Genomic DNA, 27,918 nt, shown 5'->3' with positions numbered 1-27,918 from the left:
TGCTTTGTTCCACTTCTGCTGTGTTCAGCAAGCCACTATTAAAACATGAGTGACACAGACACACTAGTTTCTTTCGATTCTTTATTCAAAATATGCCCAAAGTACACACTAAAAGAAAAGCTCGCATAGTGTTCCTGTGCCAAGCTAAACTCACTGTTGTTCCCCTTTTTTTATTTTTTTTTTTTACATCATGTGCTACCAAACCAACCTCACTCAGACAACGCTTTTTTTGCCAAGCACCAAAAGCAAAGCAGCATCAATATATTTTTTTATGTACAAACAAAACAAACAATCGGATATGCAAGCCCTCAGTCGTCATTATCGCTATCTTCCTCGATGTTGGGACTGGTTGGGCTGTAGGTCGGCGAAGATGGGGAGTACCCCGGACTGGTCGGGGAGTAACTGGACCCCTTGGGACTTGTCGGGGAGTAAGTAGGCGATGTAGGGGAATACTTCGGCGATGTTGGGGAGTATGTTGGTGACGTGGGGGAGTACTTCGGGGATGTCGGCGAATACTTCGGAGATGTAGGGCTGTACTGGGGTGATGTCGGGCTGTACTGCGGCGACGTTGGACTGTACTTCGGTGACGAGGGGGTGTAAGTTGGGCTCGTCGGGGAGTACTTGGGGCTCGTGGGTGAATACTTCGGGCTCGACGGGGAGTAGGACGGCGAAGTTGGGGAGTAGGTCGGGGAGGTCGGCGAGTACTTGGGGGAAGATGGGGTGTACTGGGGAGACCCCGGAGAGTAACTCGGGCTCGTTGGGGAGTAGGAAGGGGATGTCGGGGAATACTTGGGGCTGCTTGGAGAGTAGCTCGGACTCCCCGGCGAGTAACTGGGACTCTGGGGGGAGTAATTTGGAGAACTCGGAGAATAGGAAGGGCTGGTCGGGGAGTAAGAAGGAGAGGTCGGAGAGTAGGATGGGGAAGTCGGAGAATAGGACGGGGAAGTCGGCGAGTAAGATGGGGAGGCAGGAGTGTAGTTCGGGGAGCTGGGAGAGTAACTGGGGCTGGTAGGGGAGTACGAGGGACTCGTGGGAGAGTAGGACGGCGAGGTCGGAGAGTAACTCGGACTTGTCGGGGAGTAAGATGGGGAAGTTGGGGAGTAGCTCGGACTCGTGGGAGAGTACGAAGGAGAGGTGGGAGAATAGGACGGAGACGTCGGCGAGTAACTCGGGCTGGTTGGAGAGTAGCTCGGACTCGTGGGGGAGTAAGACGGCGAGGTGGGGGAGTAGCTCGGCGATGTCGGCGAATAGTTGGGGGAAGTTGGGGAGTAAGAGGGAGAAGTCGGAGAGTATGACGGAGAGGTGGGGGAATAGGTCGGGGAGGCCGGAGTCATGGAGGGAGACGAAGGGGCGTACGCCGGCGAAGACGGGGAGTAGTTCGGCGACACCGGGCTCGGGATGTAAGGGGAAGCCGGGGAAGAAGCCGGAGATCCCGGCTGTGGAGACCAGCCCGGGCTGAGGCCGGCACTGGCCGGACTGTAACCACTTGCGTCGCTGGCGGCAGACGGAGAGAACCCGGCAGCGCCTGGAGTCATGCCGCTGCCCAGTCCAGGGGACCAGCCACTGCCGTAGGACGGAGTCGCTCCCTGACCCCATGGGGTCATCTGGGGGGACATGCCGGCCAAGGGCGTGGCCGCGCTGCCAAAGAACACTCCGGGGCCTCCTGTCAACAAGAAAGACCAAAAACACACTTTAATGATATGTTTGCAACCACAGAAAAACTGCTGTACTAGTGCTCAGTGTAATGCAAGGAGTGAGAAGTGTAAAGCTATCTATGGGTTGCATGCAGAAATGCATGCATATGCAAAACAGCAGAAAAGAACTCACCCAGGGGGCCCATCATGCCAGGCAGGTTCATGGGAATCTCGATGCCGTACTTGCACTTCTCGGCATCCAGCATCAGGTCGAAGCAACCCGTGCCCATGCGGGCCAGCTGGCCCATGATGATGTTCTCCGACACACCCTTCAGATAGTCCACCTCAGCGTGCGATGCCGCATCTAGCAGCACATCCACCTGCGGGTTGGCGTTACAATCGATTAACCGCAGACCCAATTAATTGAGTGGATCTGCCATGGTGTGTCTACAACAAAAAAACCTTACTCATTTCTTGGCAGCATTGCAAAGCTGAAAGCAGGGGTGAGACAGGTGAAGCAGGTTATGGTGAAATTTTTGGAGCAGAAAAATATGAATTTTGGAGCAGCTTAGGAGCAGAAAATTCTCGTTTTTGAGCAGCAGTTTATGCATTTTGGAGCAACTTCGAAGCACAAAAGTTTACAGTTTGGAGCAGATAAGGAGCAGAAAATGTTAAAGCAGCTTATCAGCAATTTAAATAATAAAAAAATCTGATTAAATCATATAAATCATTATTTTCTTTTTAATCATTATTTTTGTCCACCCTGGTTCTAATAAGTCATCAGTGCCGATACGCACCGAAATAAAATATAAAAGAAAAGAAAAAAAAATGAAAAAGGCAAACGCGAGTTTCATGCGCATAGATGAGGACAGGAAACACGGGCTTGCTGCAAAGTTAGGTAGGCACCAGGTACCTCAAGCTTATACAAACTGGTGCCAAAGCGCAATTGTAGTGCAACACTTTTTAAAGCGGTGATTCGAGAGCATGAACAGGGAAGCACGGTTTACTACAACCAGAGATCGATCGGACGCTTGTAGAAAGCACGTGTAGATAGAAAAAAAAAAACTCCCCGCAAAAGTGAGTCACAAGGTAACTAGTGAACTGGGACGAAAACTATGAGCACCAGATGCACACTAAATGCGGGTGTGTGACCGATTCATTCCACTGCTTACGCAGTGGAAGCACGTGTGTGATAACCAAAAGTACTCACGGCGATGGTGCCGTTCATTTTGACAAGATTGCAGACACGAATGAACAATTACACAATGGAGGCGCTCAATAGCGCTTTTAAGAAAATGTTTACTCTCAAAACGAAAGAAATACTTAGGTTTGGGCATCTTGATAGCCTGTGCATCGTACCTCCCGCGGTCAGACAGCGAGACCGCGTAACAGCGCACCGTTAGCATGCAGCGCATGCAGTCACAAATGACAGCGGAAAGTAGTAGGAAAATCAGGAAAAGACCACGTATATGTGGTCTTTTCCCGATGTTCCTACTACTTTATATCATAGGCATAGAAGGGTACTACAGCTGAAATCTTCGAATCTGGAGGTTGCTTGCGCCACCCTGTACCCGTGCCGTGTACTTTACTACGACGAGATTGAATGTTGCCAACCAAGCCCTTGTTTCCCGCTAACTCTAGCGTCGCCGCAAACATTTTTCTTTAGTTTTCGAGTTACTTTGGTGCAGTGTGGCGCAATTTCGACCGATTTCGCGTTTTTGGCGCAACTAGGCGCAGAAAATTGTGTTTGTATCGAAATGGTGCAATTGGTGCAGATGTCACACCTCTGTGAAAGCCTCAAGTTCACACTTGAATCTGCAAATTCCAATGAAAAGTTAGAGCTAATTATGAATATGCTAGTTCAGGATAGTGAAAACACATATGACAGAAAAACAGCGACAAGAGCTTATACCCTCCCCTACCCCACCTGTCTCATGCCGACCAGAGTGCCATATAGGCTATTTCACCAAGCAGAAGGCAAAGATCACCACCTTATGCTGGTAAATGTACAAAGCTACAAATAAACCAGGTCCGTCTGTGTAAGAAGTGTGGTAAGAAGTTACATCAATTCGTTTCTCATTGGTCACAATGAGCGAGCGCAAGCTCTTCACTAAAAACAAAATCGACCCCTTCGCGCAAGCGCTTGCGAATTAGAAGCATGTGCCCAAAGCAAGCAAACTGGCAAATAGCTTATTGGCCTATACATATCTTTAGTTGCATTGCAGCTCTAAAGCATATCAGAGCAACAAAGCATATCAGAGCAAACAAAGCATATAAAAGAAAAAAAATGGTTCTAAAACCCACCTCGGCACCTCTTTCGCAGCAATGCAGACCCGCAACTCAATAAATTTGCTCTGCGTACCTTTAAACCGGTGGAAGCTTGCACCCTCCAGCGCCATCACCGATAAGCTAAGGAGAACAGACTAGTCTGCTCCCAAAGTGGTGGCACCACTGATCTTCCCATTTTTCATTAGAAATCGGAGTGCGGTTTTCGGTAGCTGCGCGGCTGCATTAGGTGCGCCGTGAACTTCGTAGAGTCCCCTTGTTTACACTGGTGTGCCGAAAGGTAAAGCACATGAGGCACACGCTGTGCGTTATTCGATTAATGATCTTCTTGGGTTGCAACGCTTCTGTAAGCACTGCTTTTTTTTTTTTTTCGTTTCGCGCTCCTGCTTGCACATAAGCATGATGCGAATGTGCATAGTATAACGGTTTTCTTCCGATGTCAACATCTTGACAGAGAAATTATGTCTCTTTAGCATGATAAAACTCTAAGCCCAGACGGAAGAGCATAGGCATATCCAAACATTTCAGGCTCATTGCAGACCGGCACGCATTTCACCGTTTCCTAAGCAGCAAGAGGAATAATGATATCTACCTCCCAGCGCAAGTTCCGGTGCTCCGATTCGGAGGATGTTCTTGCGGAATTAACTGTTGTATAAAAGTTGCCTATCGTCCTGTCTATAACCCCGTCAATACCATTACAGTTAGTTTTTCTAAATTGTAGACTTTTTTGCGGGACACCAAAAGGCCGTGTAACAAGTAGTGTTTGTTGTATATTCAGTGTTACATTGTGTATTTCCAACTCCCGTTCTTGAAATTCGCTCAATGCGAGTTTTGACATAACGAACTACCCGCTATGTCACACTAAATATTGCGTCCGACGGAGTTCATAATAAACGGGTCCGACTGTACATCTTAAAACATATCTGGAAGATTGGAAACAATTAAACAGTCTTGAACAATCTTGTGAATTACCAAAGTGTCCAACCAGATTTCCAGGACAAAAACTATGTCAACACCACCGGACACACACCAAAGACGGCAGCAATCTATATGCACAGAGCAGAAGGTCAGGGGTCATTCGAGAACTGGACCCAAGGTCTCAGGCATTCAATAACAGGAAAATGCCTAGAACAGTGGTTCTCAAATAGGGATCTGGAGACTTCTATCTGAGAGGTCTCGACCTCCTTAGGGTATGCAAAGCCCTCAGGTGCCAATCACAAGAAGCAATAATGTTTTTTTTTTTTTTTGTTTCTTTTATGATGGCTGCCTTACAAAATAAATAAGCTATGTGTGCCAAGCAAGCCGGGTTAATTATTCTCCGTTTCAATGCTTCTAAGTTGGGTCTCTCATCACTTCCACTGGCCCACAAGGGGTCCCCAAAAGAACAATGGTTGAGAACATCTGGTCTAGAACCCTCCCACAAAGGATGCAGTCGGGCTAGAGTGCAGGCCTAACGACACCAGTGGTGCCCCCTCACCGTCTCTTCGAAGGAGCAGCGCATGAGGGCCCCAGTGTCTTGCCGGTTGATGCCGTGACGTGTGATGGCCATCAGGTGACCCTTGGCCGTCATAACGTCACACAGGAGGGCCAGGTGGCGGTAGTTGACGTAGGAGCCGTCGAAACTGATGACGTGGTTCATCTCCTTCTCCACCGCCTTACGGACGGCCTCGATGCCCAGCACCTGGAGAAAGCAAGGCAAGGCTCGTCAGAGATCCCACCAAACTACTGCCCCAAGTCACATTTGCTATAGCAATAGCAGAAGTAGTGGCCATCTTTACTTCCACTCAAAAATAGTGAAGAGCAAAGGTTATACAAGACAGCCTGACCAGCCCAGTCTTATGGCAGTGCAGTGAAAAAATAAACCCTTGGTGCAAACCATCACTGAATAATTTCTAGCTTTGTAGTTTATCTTACACCGGAAAACAAAACAAAAACAGAAAAAATTGAAAGTAAAGGCTGACATTCACCAAAAAAAAAGAGCAAATGAGATGTTTTGATAAAAATTCGTAAGAAAGCCCAATACTCAAGCTCCTCATCACACAGAACGGTCAGTCCGCTATCGTGCCAGAGCGATATTCAAGAACTGGTTGAGGCTCTGTTGGACACAAATTAAACCAAAAAGCTCAATCAGCCGTTTCAAGACTGGGAGCCACGTGAGGAAAACCGGTCGAAGTCGGAACCCAGCCAAGGTGGTGACCGCTCACCGCAAATATCTCGCAGATGTCGTTGGAGTAGGTGCGGACGGGGTCAACGTCCCGTTCGCTCAACACCCGCATCAGGCTCGTGCCGTCCGTTTCCAGAAGCCACTCGGCAATGGCCTTGAACTCGCCGGTCTCCGTCAGCACTATCCTCTTCTTGTTGTCTGTTGTGGGCAGGTGCATGTACACCTGAAAAGCAGCACATTCATGACACCATTTAGAATGACTGCCACCAAAAAAGAGCCCAGAGAGGCAGAAGGCAGTACCCAGATCACGACCTATCGGGTAATTTAATATAATCTCGGTGGCTGTTCTAACCCCTCTTGGCGACAAACCTAGCTCGTTTACGAATGCTGCTTCTTTTTTTGATTCCTCTAAACTCGCAGGTGGGATCATGCAGCTTTCTAAGCTGCTGCTTACACTGATGTACAGATACATCATTGGAATTTCGTCTAAAGCTAACAGCCTGAGCTCTCAGTTTGGTTGAAAGCAAAGGCCTGTCAAGCTAGCTAAGCAGCTCAAAAACCAAGATGTCGTCCTTTGAGTACTTGAGCAAATACAAAGATCTGCTAAAATGCCTATCAAGGACCCACCTAAAGTCCAGAGATAATTTGGCTAAATCGAGAGGTTGAAGGAGGATTTAACTAAAATTCAATACTAAAGAAAAGGCAAATTTTTCACCTTATTTTATGGCAAAGTACTAAATTTTATGAAGCTCCAAAAACGTGCGCAGTCTTACAGAGCATTTGGGCTAGAGAAAGCAAACAACACATTTTTGGTTTGATGAACGAACAGGAGGGAGCAACCAGGTGATATACCTTTGTGATGGCTTCGATGCCTTGCAGTGTCATGTCACTGAGCATGTTGGCTTCAATGCAACGGAGGAACACATCATCCTCCATCTTGTCCACTTGCTCTTCTTCCTAAAATGCAATAAAAAAAATAAAAAAGGGGCAGTGTTACTGTTAAAAGGAACGACCAAGAACCCCCCGGCATCCATTGTACTGTAGCCTCTAAACATGACAAAATGGCTGCCGGCGTGCTCCCAGTAATGTAAAGTTAGCTTTTCCTCTTCATTAATACGGAGACAGATAACCTCTACAGCAGGTAGTAAAGCGAGTTAAAAAAAAAAAAAAAGAAAACCTTATTATATCAGTATTTTAAACACCTGTACCGGTTTTACAAGCACGCTTCAACTTTGCTTTACTACCGTAAAATACCGAGCATGGGCCCATGTCACATTAAGGGCCGACCCCCTATTTTTGAACGATTTCAAAAACAAACAGAGGACACATCAACCGCCCACCCCCCTTTTTTAGGCAAATTTCAAAAAATATGCGAAGGACATGGCAAGCGCCCAGTCGCCGCAGACGGCCGTTATCTCCTGAAAATGAAGCGACCGGCAATAGTCATGAGTCACGAAAGCGCGGGCGAAGGGGGCAAAGGGCTCCGGCGCCACGGGAATCGAGGTCAAATGGCAGAAATAACAAAAGATACAGGCGAGCTGTTGTACAAAGGAAGAGAGGCAAGGGCACGGTGGCAAGACTGAAGCAGTGAAGATACACTACGTTGGAGAGGAGGATCTGGCGAATGGAAAGCCGCACAGAGCTTAGCACGTGTTGCTGCACACGTGCCGTGTGCCCGTGTGCCTCTGCCCCTCCACTTCTGCTTGTTGTTCGGTGGTTCGGTTAGTTCCGTGTTCATCGCGCTGCATTGCTTGCGTTCGCTCAGTTCGCTTGTTTGGACGATGCACTCGTATACGGTCGCTAGGAAAGTCGAAGTTGTTGAATGGCATAGGCGCCACGGAAAGAATGTAAGCCCGACATCGTGTGAATTCAAGATTGACCGTAAAAGAGTGCGGGAGTGGGACTCAAAATAAGAACTGCTCCTGCAACAGAACCACTGAAGATCACGGCTGAAACGCAAGCTGAGTGACGGGGCGCCAGTCTTCAGTGAAGAGGTTGATGATGCCTTATCATCAAATGGCCGCCATTTTGAATTCGGCGGTCGGGCCGAGCAAGGGCTCACCCAACTATGCTATCTTTCTGCGTTTTTGTTCTCGGACCTAACAATCGCCCATCCCCGAGTTTTTCGCGATTATCCCATAATTTTGAGTGGGCGCTTGCTCGGTATTTTACGGTATATGAATATCCTCGCTACGTTCGTCTTTACTACAGAGAGCTCCTAGTGTAATGCCTTAGTTCAAAGCATTTGACTTTGCCACTAATGACTCAAAAAATTCAGTACGGCAAGACCACTACCAAGACATGGCGCTAATGACTTTAAACTTGGATGCGAAAAAGTTACGGCGACAGGCACCAAGGCATGCCTCGCTACCATGATTTCTCCACTCGTCCTAGGGCGCCTTTACATGCGCTTTTCTTAGGGCAATGACATCCGACTATTTTATTCCGAATGGTTCCTTTCCTTTTTCATTCTCGATTTACAGTGCTACAACTATTTCCGGCTATTTCTTTGTATTCCTCCCACGAGTGCACAATGTCAGCACCGGGCCACAAGGCTCATCCCATTGACAAGTGAAGTCAGCCTTCCCTGCTACGGCTTTGACAGATCAAAACCAGACGTTAGTCTCCGCACTTCACAGAAATGAGGGGGAACTGCATCGACCCCGGCGACTCACATCCTGGTACTTGCTGCCGTCGTTGTTCATGATGCGGATACGCAGCACCAGCTTCTCGGCATTGTCATCGTTGAAGATGCAGTTGAGGTCGTCGCCGAAGCCCGCGTTGATCTTCTCGGCGATCTGCTCCATGGTGAGCTTCTTGTCCGTCATGCGCTTCCGGTCCAGCTCCACCCTCAGAAGCCACGTGGAGATGCGGGTCGGGTCGAAGTCCGGCATCTCGTAGTACACGTTCACAAACTCCTGGTCCTCCGCTATCACAGTGTTCTGCGGGTCCGGGTCGTAGTAGATGGCCGTGTTGGCCGTCACCTTGCGCAGCGTGGTATGCTCCAGACGACACAGCACGTCCTGCGGGAAATCGTGCGCAGTCATGAGACGAGAGGAGTCGTCCAAATTATGCTGCTTACATCGAGCTGCGACACCCCCCACTCCTTACCAGCCACTTCAAAAGGCCACACAAAGTTTGAAGACACATGTCGAAGGTTTACGAGGACTTTCAAGGTCTTGTAAAATTGGTTTCAAGGGAAGAGTACCATGTTGCGCGCCATGCGAAGCATACAGACTAAGCGAACCACAAAGACAAAAAAGAGTGAGATCATAAGATAATGGAATGGGCAAAAGCAGATGTGCTACCAAAGTGGCCAGGTACTTAATGGATATCCACTAAATGCCCCTATGCGCTACCGTAAAGTAAAACATGTAAAAGAAAAATATTAAAAACTGAGCCTTTAACATAAAGGTAACAATATGTTGAAGTTTGGTTTATTATTGTAAAAGGTCAATGCCCACGATTATAATCATAAATTTCTAGGGATTTTAAGCACTATAAAATTTCATTGGCCTCCAAAGAAATGGTATTTTGCAGTTCGGGGGTTTTCAAGGAGTCATGCGAACCATGCCACAGTAAGCAAGTGGAAGTTTGTAAACTAAGGCCTAATGACAAACTTTCGATGTTCGCATACAGCATAAAATCAGCTCGTGAGGGCGTCGAGGACGCAAGGAAAGGCTACCTTGGCCTTCTCGGCATCGCGGGCGGCTGCTCCCGTGAGGAACACGGTGAGGGAAGGGGTCTTGGGCTTCTTGGAGATGTTGATGATCTCCTTGAGACGGGGCACACCCAACGTCACGTTCTTGGCCGACACGCCGGCGTAGTGGAAGGTGTTCAGCGTCATCTGGGTGGCAGGTTCTCCCAGAGACTGGGCTGCCAGGGCCCCCACCATCTCTCCGGGCTGGCCCTGCACGCCCCAACCACCGTCTCAGTTTTTCAAACAAGGCTGCACTCCCCAAAGAAGCGTGCAATCGTGTAGATTGCTCGTGGTGTTTGAGCGATATGAAAGAGGAGTTCATGCAGGTGTGTGTTGGTTGTCTTTGGCTATAATGCAGCGGGCGTTGTCACATAACATGAAAAGTCTGTTTGTCCCTCTCAAAAACAAGCTATACCTCTCTGTGTACGAGAGTACCATAGTCTACAAAGATTCTGCATTCTGGAATATGAAACGCATCGTTCATGCACCGAGGCTCACGTTGCAAAACAATGCATTGAACTACACATCATGCCTGAAACCACAGGTCACATTCCACATTGTCACGCGAGGCCCACAAGAGAGGGCAAACAGAGCAGAGAGACGGACCTGCGACTGGTGGAAGCGCGTCTCTATCTCTCCAAGCAGCCACTCGAAGGACTCGGTGGATAGGCGGAACTCCTCGGCCACCCGCTTGGAGCACAGTGTGGCTCGCAGGAGAGAGCGGAACAGCAGGGTGGCGTTCTCGTTCGCCTGGATGCTCAGGTGGTCCTCCCCCGGCACTATCACCAGTTTCTTCACCAGCTCCTCCACCCCTGGAACCACAGACGGGCAATCCAACACGGCCCAAAGGGTCGACCGCATTCGCCAAACGGTGCGAGTATGGTACCTGGAATGCGTCTTTGGTCGGTGTGTTTGGTGCCCCAAGGCACCCACGTGTCATAAATGGTCCCAAATTGGCAGCAAATTATGTCAGGAGAGCCAATGTGCCATGCCGTTAAACATTGCGACCCCGGCAGTTGGTCGTAGGAGTTCCCACAAGAAAAACGGCCAAACGAAAGTGTCGCTCTTGTCACGGCGTCCAAACTCCTGCTAGCTGAAGTCTCCATGAGCTGTCAAGCTGAAGACCAACCTACAGCGGAACAGGCGTCCAGCGCACCCACCTCCGCTGCCGTGTCGTTGCCAGGATTGACGCAGGGGACAGCGTGACACGAGTGTCTTGTCTTCGGGCAGAAATCTAGGGCTCCCAAAGGACGTGGCAAAGACACCAGTCGGAGCTTCGTTCCAGGCACCATCACTCGGGCATGCGCGAACTGTACTCCCTCTCGTAAAGTGGCGGTCGTAAAGGAGAGAAATAATTGCAGAAGGAAATGCGGGCTGCGGGTTCTGGAAGGGGCAGGTTGACATACCTTGGACCACTCGCAGCGGGCTCAGGTCCGTCGGGGAGCGCAGGTTCACCCTGAAAATCTTCTGGGCGTTCCAAAGCATTCGCTGCAGGTTGCAGGGCAGCACAACCTGCAACAACAAAACGAGACCTTTGTTGCAGGTTCACAAGACAAGAGATGGTCAGCTCAATGCATCGAGACAACCTACACAAAGAGCAAGAGCAATGCAACATCTGGACCAGAACTCAGTCGGGTCAATTAACTAATCACTTCGGGGTCTTTTCAACGACCCGTCTAGGCCCCCTACAAGCACTCAGAGAGGAGGAAACTGCCCGTCGATTCCTCCTTTCCACGCAAAAAAGGAGAACCTCCACCGTCCAACGGGAAGTTGCTCAAAAACTGTCATCTTGGGAGAGGGGCAGAAAAGAGTGCAAGCAGAAAGGGAGAAAAAGACACAGGGAAAGGGTCTCCGCCTCACAGCAGAGGATTCTGTAGCTCGACCTTTAGGTCTGCCAAGACCGGCACAAGTGTTGTGTAACCCAGAGAGTCGACAGAAAGTGATAATGTGCTGGAAAGGCGGAGCAATGAAGAGCGGACCTTGCTGTCTCCGGTGGGGAAGATGGTTCGGAGGGCCTCGCGGTCCCTCTTGAGGCGCTCCCACTCCTTCTCGAGTTCCGAGACGGCCGTGGCGCTGCCCATGAGTTCACGCACCACGTCCTCGGTGAACACTTTCCTCAGGTACCTGGGAGCACGGAGGAAGGGCACACTCAATCGCAAAGTGGCTTTGGGTTGGCTCCGCATCAAGGAGCCACCGAATGGGCTGCCAAACTCGGGTGGGACTCCTAATGCATCCAACACGAAATAACCCACTTTGACCTAGGTAGAGTACTAATGCCTACAGAACCTGGAGGGTCTGAAAAAACACCCCAGAGAAAAATGTGTGAAGCAAAATCTGGGATGAGCTTGATTCTTTCACAAAACTTAGTGACAGCATAGAAGAAAACTAAACATACTTATCTCAGCGGACAAAATTGGGATAAACGGGGTGCGCAGCAGAAGGCCACGTATATTTCTCTTCTAAAAATTATTTATTACCATTATGATTTAATGATAAATAATCGGAAAGACCTGCTAATCTTCCTTAAATTTAATGGATGTGGTGCAGTTTTTCGTGACTCCCTTTCGTAACATTAAGCTCACCTCGTGAAAGCCCGCCCTAAATGCTATGTTTAAAAATAAATAAAATAAACAAAAATTAATCATATTTAACAGTTTGGAAGTGGTACAATTACCCGCAAAGTAGGGTGCACATAGGAATTTTTCTTTAGATCTAAAAAACCCATTTGGAAAAAGCCATCCCCATAATGCCAGATACATCTTCTGGTCTACTGAAAGGTCCTCATAAGAGGACTAACACTTGTGACACGTCATGGTCCACGATTTTCACTGTACCAGGGTCTCAGGTTCAAGAAACCTCGCAGCCACTACCACACTCATGTACAGCTGAACAACAAAAAGGTGTCAAGTCCTCCAAAAAGGAGGAGTCATCCTACGAGAACAAATGCAGATGCACGAAATCGACACCTCCCCAAGTCTCCCCAACCTTGTAGGACCAGTGAGGCGAGACTAACAGATTCGAATCTAACAATAACAAGGCAGGTGCCATGTAGGTAGGAAGCTTCTGGAGGCGACATGAGGCCACCAGAGCTCAAGCCAGAGGTGTGGTGGGATACACCCCCAATGAAAAAAACCAAGAGATGCTATTGGACGAAAAGAGGCAAAGACATGTTTTAATCACCCCCAGGAGGGCACCAAAGGTGACCAAAACAGCTGTCGGCGTCAAGTCTGCTCTCTTTTTCGTCCAATAGCGCCTCTTGGTTTCGATCATCGTTGGGGGCGTGTCCCTTCACACTTCTGGCTTCAGCTCTGGTGACCTCATGTCACCTCCAAAAGCTTTCCTACCTCCATGGCGGGTGCACCGACGCCCCGACGGAAAGGGGGAGGGAGAGGACAGGTACCTCTCGTTGCAGGCGTCGAAGCGGAACTTCTTCTCGAAGGACTTGTTGGAGGGCTTGAGCGTGGGCATGCTCTGGAACTCCACCGCCACCCCGTCCAGCCCGTCCTCACCGTACCGCAGCTGGATCACCTGGCTGTTGCTGTTGCGCACCGTGCCGTCGTAGGCTATCATCACACTCTCCATGGCCTTGATCAGACGCCGCTGGATGTAGCCTGCACCCAAGTCACATTCCAAAGAAAAATTGGCTGGGAAATTTGCAGAGGCCATGGTTTGTTTCATCGTATGAGCGAGCGAGGCCAAAGCTGCAAGTACAACCACGTGGCCCCAAACGACGCGTAAACTGCACGAGTGCGCATGCTTGGCGGAGACAACGAAAGGATCTTGTAGCTTCTGCCGCGCTCACACCTAACATGAAATGGAAGACAAGTTCCGAACACTGCTTAGGAAAGGAAGCCCCCCACCATCTAGGGTATCAAGGCCTGTTCACTAAGACACTACGACGAGGCCAACTAAGCGATTGGGCTAGAGACAGAACTCATTGGTTGAACACGAGTCCCAGCTGAAAGCTGATAAAGCTCCTTTACTCAATTCGAGCCCACTCTCGGCCGTAGTGCGATGGCGTCGAACTTTAAGTGCATGGGACTATCCAAGTATACTCGGCGTCAACTTTGTTGCGCTACGTTGTTGAGCCTATCATAGTTTTCACAGCACTGTCAAGGTTACTTGTGTAAATGCACGCAAACAGGCCTTAAGATGAAGTCACACGCTCGTGCAGCATGGCGCACAGGCTGTAGCAATGTGGGAATCATACTCCGTTTTACCTCACGACCGACCACAGCGGATGCTACGAGCCATCGAGGCAAATACAAGGCCACGCAAATGTTACGTGACCCTGGAGAGGGGGCGCAGTGATATGCGGAGAGCGTATCGGAGTACGGGCTAGTCTCAACAATGCAACGCAAAGAAGTCGACGCGGAGCGCAGCCTAGGCAGAGTCGGTCGTGGCGCCCTCCGCACCTGTCTCGGCAGTCTTGACGGCCGTGTCAATGAGACCCTCTCTCCCTCCCATGGCGTGGAAGAAGAACTCGGAAGGGGTCAGCCCGGCCAGGTAGGAGTTCTCCACGAAGCCCCTGCTCTCGGGGCCGTAGTCGTCCTTGATGAAGTGGGGCAGGGTGCGCTTGCGGAACCCAAACGGGATGCGCTTGCCCTCCACGTTCTGCTGGCCCACACAGGCAATGACCTGCAGAGAGAACACAGCAAGGCCAAGTTTCACTCTTGTCCCTCATTCTCCAACTCTCTGATGTCATAGAACCCTTCAATGCATATAGGGGCAGCTGAGAAACCCTTAGCACCTCTCGAGAGCCTTTGATAATTGTAATCGCTGTTTCCTTAAAAGAAAAAACATTTACTTCACTCAAAAGAGGCCTTTAATCATAGCTAACAGACACTGCCACCTATGTGTGTCCCATCACTAAATGAATGAAGCTGAAGAGTTAAGCAAAGAGGCCTTAAAATAGCAAAAAAAGAGTGGCGTGGCTTGACATTTTTAGAGCGCAGCTCTTAGGGGCCCGTTCCCGGCTTGAGCGGCGTCGCCGGCGGCGTCGGCGTCGCCGTCGCCGTAACCAAGGTCATCCCAAGGTCACGTGACCCCTCCCAAGGTCATCTCAAGGTCACGTGACCCCCTGAAGGTCACGTGACCCCTCGAGGTCACGTGACCCCTTCCAAGGTCATCTCAAGGTCACGTGACCCCAACATGACCCCACGTGACCCTTTGAAGGTCACGTGACCCCCAAGTCACGTGACCCCTCTGAGGTCACGTGACCCCCGAGGTCACGTGGTCGCCTCCCCAAGGTCACGTGACCCCCGAGGTCACGTGACCCCTTCCAAGGTCATCTCAAGGTCACGTGACCCCACGTCACGTGACCCCTCTGAGGTCACGTGACCCCCGAGCTCACGTGACCCCTCCAGGTCACGTGACCCCCAAGGTCACGTGGGGGTCACCTTTGGGGTCACGTGGCCTTGAGGTCACCCCCAGGTCACGCCTCCCCGAGGTCACGTGACCCCCTCCCCGAAGTCACGTGACACCCCCCCCGGAGCATATTAAAGAATGAGGGGAGGAGGAGGAGAAGGGGGAGGGGTCTACCCTCCCCTCAGTACCCTTCACTCCTCCTCCTCAAGAGCTGCGCTCCAATTCGGCGTTACAGGGATTTGTAAACGGCTTCCACTTTTTTAAAAATACTTTTTAGGGAGGCACTGTGTCTCTTGTACACAAACAGAAGGCACAGCATGTTTACACGCTTTTCCTACTAATTCTAGTTTTTGAGCAAACTGGGACATAACAGTTGGTTTCTTTAGTGGAATACAAATAACTCCCTAGCTGAAATACTAGAAACATTAAAGAGAATGAAGTAGCTCTATTGACCGATTGTTGTACTGAATATTTCTGAACCTTGCAACACGTTTCCCCTAACGGAGACAACACTAAGCTGCTTTCAGGGTCACAACTCCAGATGAAGTACCATTGGAATGTGCAGATTTTTTGGAAACAGACACAAGGGAGACAAAATATGTTACCTGTGAGATGTTAATCTTGGAGCCCTTGGCTCCAGACACCACCATGGCCTTGAAGTTGTTGAACTCCGAAAGGGATTTCTGGGCACTGGCTCCAGTCTTGTCACGAGCGTCGTTGAGGATGCGGTTGACCTGCACAACGAATGGACAGCATGTTACAACAACCCTAAAGAGAACCTTGAAACTTCTAGAGAAATCAGTTTCACTTTCTAAATAGCACAGATGTGGCACCCTCTTTTAAGAACATTCAAACTTTCCAGACTGGACACTGGGGGGTCTTCACACACAGCATGTGTGAAACCCACCAAAAGTGCAAAACGACCAAAGTGCAACTTCTGACGAGGGTCTGACAAAAAGGAAACGCAACACTTGGATCAAACTCGAATTGTGAAAACTTGTACGGCACAGATCCGTAACACTCCCTCATCTACAAACAAGTTCCCCCCCCCCCCCCCCCCCCCCGTGAGGAGTATGTTACTTCAACTCATAATTTTATAATACCGATACGCAATATTTGCTGACAACGACAGTCAGGGGTGAGGGCTAAGGACTGGGAGCGACCAATAAACCCTTTTCGGAATGATGCATAGCTTACGTGCAGCCGCCATTAGTTGGTCACGCACTGTGAGCACACATTGGACAGAAACGCTTCATCAGCATTCGGAGTGTACTTGAATCTAAACGCATTCCACACGAATGCCGCGTCAGTGATTGGTGCAAGCTTGGAACCAATCGCTAGTGATTGTTTCCACTAGTGATCCAATCACTGGTGGATCCACATGGTGCTCCCTGCCTCACCCCACGTCGCCGTGAGCATATCTTGCAGGTGTAAAAGGAAAGCAACATAAAGGACGAAGATGGGACAAAAATCTCTCCTTGTACGCACTTCGTGTCACTTTCCTCTTATCCCTGTAACTCACCAGCACACTCCAATTCGTCGAGCATATCTTGCAGCACCCCTCACCGAGCATGACGCCGGCAGACGGCGACGCCAAGAAGCACGCGTCTGCCGCCTTGCCACGCACCCTCACAGAGCTTCGGCTTTGAGTTTGCCGACTGGGGGTGAGTAGGAAATCCACTACCGACGACCTAATGCTCCAGCCTCGCGTTTTAGGCCACGTCGGAGCGACGCCGTACCTGGTTCTCGAAGGTCTGTCGCAGGGTGTTTCCGGGAGAGGGCTCCAGCTCGTCGTTGTGGGCCTTCTCGATGACGTCTATCACGTCGTGCTTGGCCTTCTCGATGGTGTTCTTGATGTCGATGAAGGTCTGCTTGTCGGCGATGGTGTCCCCGATGCCGATAGTGTGGCCCTCCAGCAGCAGCCAGGCGTTGACCACCGTCTGGATGTGGCCGTAGAAGAGGCCCGCCACCTGGTGGCCCAGCTCGTTGAACACCACGTGCATCAAGGAGCCTGATGAGGCCCCCACAGTCTTCTTGCACACAATGCCGCTGATCAGCTCCCCGTGCTCAATCAGCACCTGCAACCGCGGGGAAGAGGGGAAACGTGGGTGAGGAAAGGTGGCAGACCTCGGGGAAGGGCACAGTGAGGGAAGCATTGAGGTTGGCTTTACGACGGATGAAAGCAAAGTCGCCATAAAGAGTGCAAGACATCACAATGAACCGCTTGTACAGACACCACGAGGACAATCTGTAAATTAAAAAAAAGGACCCGCTCAAGCTTCTCAAATCCACAAATAAATTCGGTAAAACTACTTTACAAAAGGCGAGAGATAAAGTAACCCGGTGACGACCCAGATCTGACCCCATGCACTAAGCGGGTGATGCGATGCGGCTGCAAACACCTCTGACATGCTGGCATCGTCACGTGCCCATTTCGTGTTTCCCAAGGATTATAAGCAGCAGGTAGTAATTGCAAGGTTGCTTTTGTACGTCAGTGACCAAGAGATGCAAACATGTATCGATATGTAGGCTTCATTAGGTGTCCTTGGTTGGTCTCCAAGAACTCCCGAACTAGAAAACTCCCGCCGTTTTGTCCCGTCCCCACTTTGAGCCCAACCTTCTGCCCCATGCCCCACTTTGGGACTGCACCCAGAGACAGGAACCCCCAACGACCTTGGTGTCCCCTGGGGAGATCCACTTGTAGGGCCCGTCGTCCTCCTCGTCCGGGTGGGTGCTGTGGGTGCGGATAAGGTTCACGTTGCCCGGGATGATCAGCGAGAAGATCTGCTTGCCCGTCCACAGGGGCTTGGGCTTCAGGATGGCCGGCATGGGCATCTTCCCGTCCCAGATGGGCAGGAACATCAGGATCGTCATCATCTGGTCCTGGGGTATGCACGGGGGCGACAAAGAACAGTCAAACCTTACTATATAAACTCGTCGTCGAAGACCTAACTCCATTAGCTAAAATAGACTGCACACACGTTGTGAACAAAACCCTGGCATTCAACAGCATGTCTCACAGATTCTGTATGTTGCTTCATAACCCCCTTCTTAAAGTTCCTAAGCTAAACTTATGTGTTGAGAAGTACAGAAGTCCACCAACAATGACGCCCTGGCCGACATTGTAGTCGTAAAGAGCCCGCACCTTCTCGAGGAAGATGTCCCTCTTGGTCATCTTGCGGACGGCCGTGAGGGTGTCCTGTACAATGCCCATGACTGGCTTGTTTGACTGCGGAGTGATGATCTGCCGGGGCACCATGGCCAGCTGTTCCACCTCAGCCCGCGTCTCCAGCGACTGCGGCACGTGCAGGTTCATCTCGTCTCCGTCAAAGTCCGCGTTGTATGGCGTCGTCACGCTGCAGACACGAGCCAACACAACATCACAAATGCTCAAAGACAGCCCTCGAATTTTTACGACAGAAACCTGACACCGAGTAAAAATGCTGCAGACCATGTCTTTCAGGAGATCTGAAGAGCTGGCGAGGCTGAGTCTCGTGCACCTGTCTCTTAGCAGAGACCTAACAGTTCCCATTCCAGAAATGTCAAAAGATGTTTCCATCCTTTCTACAACAAGCTCCTAAGAGCACCATTGTTGTGAACCAACACTGGTGCTAAGAGCACCAGTGTTGGTTGTGAGCACTAGTGTTAACATTTTCAAGGAATTTACCAAAGCAAGATAAGTCATCCACTTAAAATCAGATGCTTGGAAGAATAAGAAAAAGGTTTGACTGGATTTCTCTACCTCATCCTGGGAAGTGGTTGTTTTTCGTGACCCAATGTCACGGTGTCAAGTCGCGTCAGAAGATCTTACGGCGTCTGATGATGCAATGACGACAATTTCCCCAATAAATTAAACGGGAAAATCCAGACAGAAGGACAAATTTCTGGGAGCAGGGGATTCCGTTGAAAAGTTTTAAGGAAGGCTTTATGACGTGAGGAGTAGCTCACCTAAGGTTCATCCTGAAGGTAGACCAGGGCAGCACCTTGATCCTGTGTCCCATCATGGACATTTTGTGTAGTGTCGGCTGACGGTTGAACACAATGATGTCCCCGTTCCTCACGTGACGCTCCACCTGCAAGCGATGCAGCCGGGCATTGGACACAAGAGCGCTGTTGTGCATGCGCGCACGGGCTAGTCACCGACGGCTTAAAGGAACACGGGGGATGACTTGTTGCATTCTTGCAACTCAATCCGTGATTGGGTCTCCGGCATTATCATTAGCCAATGCCACCGTGTAGGGAAGACATGCAGCGCAGGAAACGTCGCAATGCGATCGATCAGATAGAGTCCTATTCATGCGCGCCCAAGTAGCCTATGCCGACAGCGCCTTCGCCGGCCGGCCAGCGCAATTTAAAAATAAACAGAAACAAACAAGAACATACAAATGCCTCATTGCCCAGGCAACCGAGCATGTACGCTTTCTGTTCGACCAGTCTGCTCCGACCTTGATGGGCGCCGGCTCGAACACCGTGCCAGAGATCTCTCCGCTTCAATGCGTTCATACAAGTGTCACTGCCAGTTAAGCCTGAAACTAGGGTCAATGATGAAGCTGCGTATAAGCAACACATGTAGCGCGAGTACCAGGTTCTACATGACGTGGCACACCAGCAAAACAACTCTAAAAACGAGCATGTCTCTTGCAGAGAAGCATGGGAAACCGGGCCGCGGCAGGCAACCACCAGCCGCTTATCAAAGACTCATCTGGTGGCGCCGCCTGAAACCGACAGGCAAGGGAGGACTTCATCTGGCAACTGTGATCGTACGCGGTTTCCACGCCTACATAGGTCGTACACCGTGGCTAATGCCAAAATCTCATTGGCTGCGACAATGTGATGTTTGAGGCATGCGAGGCCCTACGTTTTTGAGGCTGTCGGTAACTGCAACAGGAGGGCACTGACCCTGTACCCGCACTGCAGGTGGAGGTCGCTGGCCTTGGGGTGGAACCGGAGATCAATCCTCTCGCCGTTGTCGCGGATGATGTACTTGGCACCGGGGTACTGGTTGTTGCCCCTCCGCACAAGCTCGTGCATCCTGCGGTGAAGGACACACGGCATTGCTGAGGGAAAGCGAGGCCAGAGATTCCGAGTAAAACACCAGGGCCTTGCTGCACCCAACAGGTCAGTTTATTAATGCCTTGTCACGTTACGTGTGAATAAGCTCTGCATGGGCTCCCTACAGAAGGAAGCCAACTTAATGGCGGTAAGTAACGTAAATGCAAAAACAGTGTCTGGAAATAAGCGTAAAAAGTCAAATGAATGGCACATGTAAGAAATAATGAAATCCAACTGTCAACCAAGTATGCACAAACACAACATAGGCGCTCTTCGCACTTAGTTGTGAAGGAGTACTGGCAGCCACCAGATTTTACCACTTCAGTTAATGCCCCAGTTGAACACTTTCCAACACATGTTTGATGAAGGCCTTTTATTTTTTTTAGAGAAAAACTATGATCACTTGTTTGTGCCAACAGTGTCACACAGTGTACACCTTCGACAACTCGCGAGAGAAGAAAATAGTGCAGACGAGCAAAGAGCAGGACTAATATGTCGTGGACACAAACAGGACTAAATACAAACGAGACTGTGTGTGCACGCGTGTGTTGTCCTCTTCTTGTCTCATTGCGTCATTCATCCCACGAGTGAAGATGGCCTCTCCCCCCCAACTCACTTGTCCATGTTAAATGGGGTGACGATCTCGGGGAAGGTGAGGTTCTGGGCGATAGAGCGGGGCACGCCGACCTCGTCAATGCGCAGGTTGGGGTCTGGCGTGATGACCGTCCGGGCGGAGAAATCCACACGCTTTCCCATGAGGTTGCCTCGAATGCGACCCTCTTTGCTCTTCAGCCGCTGCTTGATCGACTTGAGCGGACGGCCAGACTTTTGCATCGCCTGCGGAGGAACCCAAGAACACTTTACTCCTGCAAAGAGCTTCGGAGGTTGTTCTCCTCAAGTCCCTCGACATTATTAACTAAAAATGTGGCCAGGGCTAGAAGCATTTTAGAGGAAGATCCAGGTAGACGATATGTATCATGAGCTACTCAAGACGAAGGAAAAGGAACAATTCGGAGTTTACACCAGAACAGAAAAAATATTTAAAGATGTTTACAAATCTCTGTAACGCGAAATTAGGGGGCAGCTCTAGAGGTATTTTGATTTTGCGATATACCGTAACAGGAGGGTATGAAGGAGGAGGAGGAAGAAAGGGTAAAGATGAGAGGAGGGTATGAAGAAGGAGGGGAGGGTATGAAGGAGGAGGGTATAAAGGAGGAGAGGAGGTTATAGAGGAGGAGGAGGGGAGGGCACAGAGGACCCTCCCCTCCTCCACAACATCCCTTCCTCCCACAGTTTCCCCGCTAAATTTAGCTAAAAAATTGACGCCACGTAACCTTAACACAAATTCAGTTTCCCCGCTAATTTCAGCGGGGAAACTGAATTGGTGTTGAGGTCCTGTGACGTCAGTTTCACCGCTAAATTTAGTGGGGAAACTGAATGCACAGTGTTGGATTATGGGACGTCACAGACCTACACACCAATTCAGTTTCATCGCTAAATTTAGCGGGGAATTAAATGGGTGTATAGGTCTGCGACGTCCCATAATGCAAAGCGTGCAATCACGCCGACGGCGATGCTGCAAAACACGGAAACAAGCGCCTAAGAACTGCGCTTTAAAAAGGAATGTGCGTTTCTAAAATGATGTTCTGCCAACTCTTCCCTCCTTGTGTAATGCTCGTGTGAGCTCTCAAGGTTTAACAAGTAATAATAATAATCATGATGATGATGACCCTGCAGAGGGCTTAGGATTAACTTGGCCACTTTGTGAACCTCAGCATGCCCCAAAACGTTACTGCATGATGCCACAATTACCATAATCCCACTCTAGTTTCTTTATCAGGTCTAGCTTGCTCCATAAGGGACCACCCCGCACCTTGGTCAGCTCAACACTTCGCAGGCCCCCAACCAACTTCAAAAAGCATGCAGAATCTATATCGACCCTTCTTGCCATGCATACACGGAAACCAGTAGACCAGCGATTCTCACATGGGGGTCCGCGGACCCCTTGGGGTGATGGCTGCCTTGACCGCCAATCAAACCAATCAATAAACTTTTTTTTCTTCTTGTCATTGATTTTTTTGTTCTTTTGTCATTGTAACATCCAATACCCCCTCCCTCCCCAGTGGATGGGGTCCCCCATCACCTCTGCCCACCCTGAAGGGGTGTCTCCGAACCATCAGTGGATGCGGACCAATGCAATCGACAGTTACTCAAACTCAGAGGTGGCAAAGGTCATCACGTAAAGAAAAGCCCACAATATAAATGCAGTTCGAGAAATCCCTCAACTTGGCTCACGCAAACACTAAGACAGCCGAGCAAGAAGCAGCGACAGAAACATGGCTGCAAAAAGAACCCACCCTGGGCAGTCCCGGCATCTCGTTGTCGACCAGCGTGGCCACGTGGAACTGGAGCATCTTGAGCGTCTCGGCAATGATGTGGGCCGCCGCACCGCTCTGCTCGTTGCGAATCAGCTCGTTGTTGGCTTTGACTATGTCGGCCAGTTTGTGGGTCAAGTCGTCCTGGGGAGAGCACACTTCTGCTCATTCTCAACCTCGTTTATTTATATAAAGGGCATACCAACTGTACTGCAGAAGCAGAAGGGAGTTTTTATATTGAGTGACATAACTGCACATGTCCGTGGTGCTTAAGACATTAGCTGTCAGCTCCTTGGCACATGATCCAACAAAAGAGTTTCCTTGCAACTGAAGCTAATAGAGTAAGCTCAAGATAATTCAAACTCGGATGTTTCAAACCTCTGGTTAATTCAAACAGATTTCAAATTTTTGGTTGTTCCGCCAAGTTTTTAATGCATTCATAAGCCGTTAAATCGAACGACGTTTTCGTGCAATTCATACTTTTTGTTCGCCCTGCCTCATTGAGTGTGCTTCTTTCTGAGCACCGGTGCACTGCAGAAAAGCAACACCCGCGAAACTTGTTTCCGCGGGTGTTACTTTTTTGAAGTGCACCAATGCTTAATGAGAAGTGCACACAACGGGGCTCAAGTGAGCATACGTGAGTTATAAAAAAGGGCAGCACGCAAAACTTTCCACAACAACTTGCACAGATGCTGCGACGTGGCGGCACGGGATAGGTCCACGTAACAGCGTTCGTGCAAGTTGCTATGAAAACTGCTGCACGGCACCTCTTTTCATCGCTCGTGTCTCCTGCTTAAAGGGACACTGACACCCTCCAAAATTTTTTTTTATTTTTTACCAGGTGATTTATTATGGTCTCAGAGAACTACCCAATCAATATTTTTCTGCAGTGTCACATATAGTTTTAATAAAGCAAAAAAATGCAACTGCTTGAAACCGAAACAAGACTGGGAAGGATGAAGAAATATAGAGGAGGAGAAAGATACCAAAAGTCACGTAATTGTGGCACTTACACATAAAAACCTTGGCAAGCATAGATACCCTGTCAGTGTCCCTTTATTAGTCAACATTAGACAAGTTCTTGGCCCGATGAACAAACTTAATTTTGTTTCGAGCTGTCATGTGCTATCTTAACAGTCCTTGCTAAACAAAATTTTTGAGGGATAAATAAAAATATGTTACACATTTTAGAAATGTTTCATGTGTGGCATGGCACACCTGCTTATGATGAGTAGGCCTATGTAGAGGAGATCATCAAATATCTGCATTGTATATGTAGCCATTCATATGGCAAATCATAATTTTATCTTGCATCATATTTAGATGAATTTCTGATAATTCAAACGAAATCCGTGGCTTCCTGAAATTTGAATTAATGAGAGTTTACTGTATCAGCTATCCTCTAGCTTGAATTGTGATCACGTCACAAGAGCATTCATTACTCAAGAAACAAAAGAATCATCCTGGCAATAGAACTTGTTTATGCACAGCGATTACACTCCCCCACACCCGAAGTGCTGTATGGTATCCATCTAAAAACATTTTCGACAGGATGCCTCGGAAATTGTTATCTGCAATGATGCTGGTTTAATTTGCTGAAGCTGCAGAGGTCATGTGTAAATAAAAGACAACTTAAAAAAAAAAAAGAAAAAGCACAGTATGAACAGATGCTGATCAAGGCAGACAGTGTGATTCTCCGAGCTGCGCACTTCTAACAATGACGCAGCGAGCTTGAGGTCAACTGTTGTTCAAAGAATAGTGTCAGCTTAAAACAGCCGCCTTCTTCTCCACGCATTGTGTTTCTGCATCTTCTGCCCTGGCCAGCTGATGTGTTTGTGACAACACTTGAACACGGGGTACAATCAATCAACCAGCCGACTCTGCAGGGTACGTTCAACCAATGAATCAACCCCAAGGTTCCACCTGGTTGCGAGCAGAGCCGAACATGACGACGGCGGGCCGGACGGCCAGTGGGGGCACGGGCAGTACGGTGATGAGCATCCAGTCGGGCTTGGTGAAGCGGGGGTCCATGCCCAGGATCTGGCACTCCTCCTCCGACACCTGGCGGAAGATCTCCCACACCCGCTCCGCCGTCAGCACCACCTTCTTCTCCTGCGAGTCCTCATTGACGTGTTTCCACTCTGCCGTCAGGTCCAGGCCGCTACGCCGGATGCTCGGCTGGTAGCGCCCGCAGCCCCCGTGGCCCTGGCAGGGGAAACGGGACGGTGACCGGCGCTGCATCTCCTCATTTCGCCGGCTTTGCCGAAATTTTTAACCACTGATTAAAAGGAGTAATGCCCCTTTGGCATGTGCTGGGTAAAGGCAGTGGATCGTACATTGAACTTAACTTTGGTTCCGCTTAGCTGCCATCCTTCGTGACATTGCATTCAACACTATCCACAAAATAGGTACAGGGTTTCGCTTTACTGCTGTTTTGCCACTGACACCGAGAGAGATATTAGAAATGTCCTTGAACAATTCCCGGTGTATTCAAAAAGAAAGTATTCCATATGAATTCGGCGGAAAAGGTCAAGAGTGAAGCATAATGCCTAGCCACGAAATGTCAAACAGAGACTTGCGGAGTCCAGGCCATAAAAATTAAACAATTATGGATGTCACAGTGACTTCCAAATTTAAATTTTATGGATGAGATATACTAGAGAAATATGTATAAAATATAAAGCACCGAGTGAGATTTGTGTGACGCCAAAACGAGGGACAGCAGTTGTTGTATATTTTAAAAGCAGGCATTTGCAAAGCGCTTCACACGTAGATACTAAATAAAGTAATTGGAGCTCCCATTGTGTCAGAGCACCATAGACACGAAAATGATGCGGCAAAACATCAAAATTTAACAACCACAGAGGCATCGGAGGTGCCTTGAGTAGACGAGTTCATTGAAACTCGGGATGGCGGTCCTTCTGGCTGCCCTCCCCCGAACACAGTGACGCCAATGTGTCGCACCCACCTGCTTCTTGGCAGCCTCCTCGGCACCCTGGTTCTCCACCCCCATCTTGGTGTCGATCTCGTCGCCACCTTCGCAGATGTTCTTGCCCTTGCAGAGGTCGTACACAAACGACAGCTGCTTTCTGGGCTGGCCTCTCGTCTTGGCCACAATCTCCTTGATCTTGGGGTTATTCTGAGAAAGCATCAGCCAGCACCGCGTCACCACCTCCTCTCTCAATCAGAAACAATGAGACATTGACACACGTCGCAAATGGGCACATATTGATGTTTCTTGGTAAGCAACCGACTCTTAAAACAAAATTAAACCAGCCTGTTTTTTTGGTGAGTGCAAAAAAAATCATTCTTATCAGTTCTGGTGAATGAATGTCCTTCGGGAATTTCGATACATGCTTTTCACCTACGTGATAGCATAGTGCTAATGGTCAGTCCCTCTTTATCTTGCCAAGAAAAACTAATTCGGTGGTGTGAAATATGTACTGCAGAAGGTACACACTCAGAAGCAGGGCCCCGCAATGGCCGCCGATGCCAACGCGAGCCACCTGTTTGCCGGAGCCCCTTTTGCGCTACGCGAGGCTTACGGGAAAGAGGATGAAAAGCCACAAAGCATGTCAACATACACCTCGATACCCATAAAATTTATCACCGACCAATCACGTGGTGAACACCGAATGCGAGAGGGAGGGGAAGCGTGACTCACGGGGCTGACGAGCAGCTTGGAGCAGTAGAAGCAGACGCAGCGTAGGATCTTGATGGTCTTTGTGAGGAAGCCGCAGTGGAAGACTGGCTTGGCCAGCTCAATGTGGCCAAAGTGACCCGGGCACTCAGTCATGCTGCCTGCACAGGTCTGGCAGCGGGAGGTCCGATCAATGACCCCCTGGCGGGGGTCCATGAGACCCCCCAGCTTGGGTCGACCACCCTCGTAGATCTCGGGGTACTTGATGCCCCCATCCGTCACCGACATGCGGCGCTGGAAAGCAACACCGCGGGGAAGGCGATTGGCAACGGTGCAAGCACTGTTAAGGCCAAACCTGCAAGACCATCTTCGGCAAGACTCAAAACGCATCTTCCTTTCCCTCTCAGCGGGACAAAATCAACCCACAAGCCCCTTTTCACACTTTGGGGGCAAGAGCATCCAGACTGAGTGCAAAACCAACATTTGAGTGAGGGGACTCGTGGAGCTAATAGCTCCACGAGTGCCCTCTTTGGCTTTGGCTTTGGCCGAAGGATTTAACGGTCTCACTTCTCGTGTGCTGGGTTAACAGCAATGGTGATTAAACCTACTCGGTGTTCGGTAATGCTATGTGCACCCAATGGAACACTTTCACACTTATGTGAATAAGAAAGGCAGGGAAGTATGTGCTCATTCTGGTTTTTAACAACCGCACACTTCGTGAGACAGGTAGGAGCACAATAATGGTTGGGACTACTCATGAAATGCATTCTTCACGATTACCCTCTCAACAGACTAGTTCACATGAATGGGTAAATGGTATAACACATTCTGGTTACTGAACCCAATAAATGTTCAGTGTACACTGAAGTATTCCTAGACACAAATATAGGAAAAAAAAAAAAAAAACACGGGATAGGGTATTTTTAAACTAGCTTTACAACGTCCTGACAAAACACTGAAAGTGGCGTTCTCATGGTGTTTACGCAATATACGAGAACAGCTAAAACTCTGTTGCCGAAGATTTAGATGGATTGGCAGTGCAACGAACCACATTCCTTTAACGGACGTGCAGTGCGTAGCTGATCACCAACACCCAACGCGTTCCGAAGATGTAACTTCAAACAAGGAAACAGACACCAATTAAACCCTGGAGAATAGAATAAATGAACATAGCCAATGCATTCGCAGCGGCCTCATAACCATTGCAACGGACATTTGCAATATGCGTTTGAAGTGCGTACTTAGACGCAACGCAGTTCCATTCAAGCTGCTCTCACACATCATTCGCGCATTCATAGTTCGATACTAAGAGAGCTCAGGAGATAAGAACCACGCACTGACAACGGTCATTCACTTTGGGACCTTTGACAAGGAGCTTATGCGTCGATTTACGAACGCACACGTACCGCCAAACGCTCGAAATTGAAGTGCGAATAAACGGTCTTTGTTTAGCCAATTTTATTTGATCAATTTTGACAGTTGAGATGTCGTCGTGACCGTAACTGCCCGCAATCACGGCCGAGACGCCGGCAGTTACTGCAACTTACAGTCGCCCAACTCAACAAACGCCGCAGTAGCGTTTAGGAAGGCAAAATGCGCTACGTACAATTTCATCGGGGCTCAGGATTCCGAACTGCACCCTTTTGACCTCCCGGAGGGTAGCCTTCGAATCGGATGTCACAATCTGCGACATCGCGATT

The 27,918-nt window shown here is 49.4% G+C and overlaps 1 protein-coding gene across 1 annotated transcript; it reads right to left on the bottom strand.

The window, feature by feature from the left end:
* Nucleotides 1-67: 67 nt before the first annotated feature.
* Nucleotides 68-27,918, bottom strand: LOC8029794 (DNA-directed RNA polymerase II subunit RPB1-like). Its single transcript, XM_029976612.4, is given in 25 exon segments — nucleotides 68-638; nucleotides 641-1,663; nucleotides 1,828-2,014; nucleotides 5,398-5,601; nucleotides 6,125-6,307; nucleotides 6,937-7,041; nucleotides 8,760-9,107; nucleotides 9,770-9,994; nucleotides 10,391-10,596; nucleotides 11,191-11,296; nucleotides 11,764-11,908; nucleotides 13,185-13,395; nucleotides 14,200-14,422; nucleotides 15,757-15,885; nucleotides 16,891-17,229; nucleotides 17,825-18,034; nucleotides 18,297-18,507; nucleotides 19,100-19,224; nucleotides 20,051-20,183; nucleotides 20,820-21,040; nucleotides 22,561-22,722; nucleotides 24,502-24,783; nucleotides 25,547-25,717; nucleotides 26,243-26,512; nucleotides 27,825-27,918. Coding segments are annotated over 25 exon segments (5,820 nt in total). The 5' UTR covers nucleotides 27,912-27,918; the 3' UTR covers nucleotides 68-324.

This window comes from Ixodes scapularis, unplaced genomic scaffold, assembly GCF_016920785.2.
Source record: "Ixodes scapularis isolate PalLabHiFi unplaced genomic scaffold, ASM1692078v2 PGA_scaffold5__190_contigs__length_132052651, whole genome shotgun sequence".
NCBI lineage: Eukaryota > Metazoa > Arthropoda > Arachnida > Ixodida > Ixodidae > Ixodes > Ixodes scapularis.
Note: the sequence above shows the minus strand (reverse complement) of the source record. Positions and strands in the feature narration are given on the sequence as shown.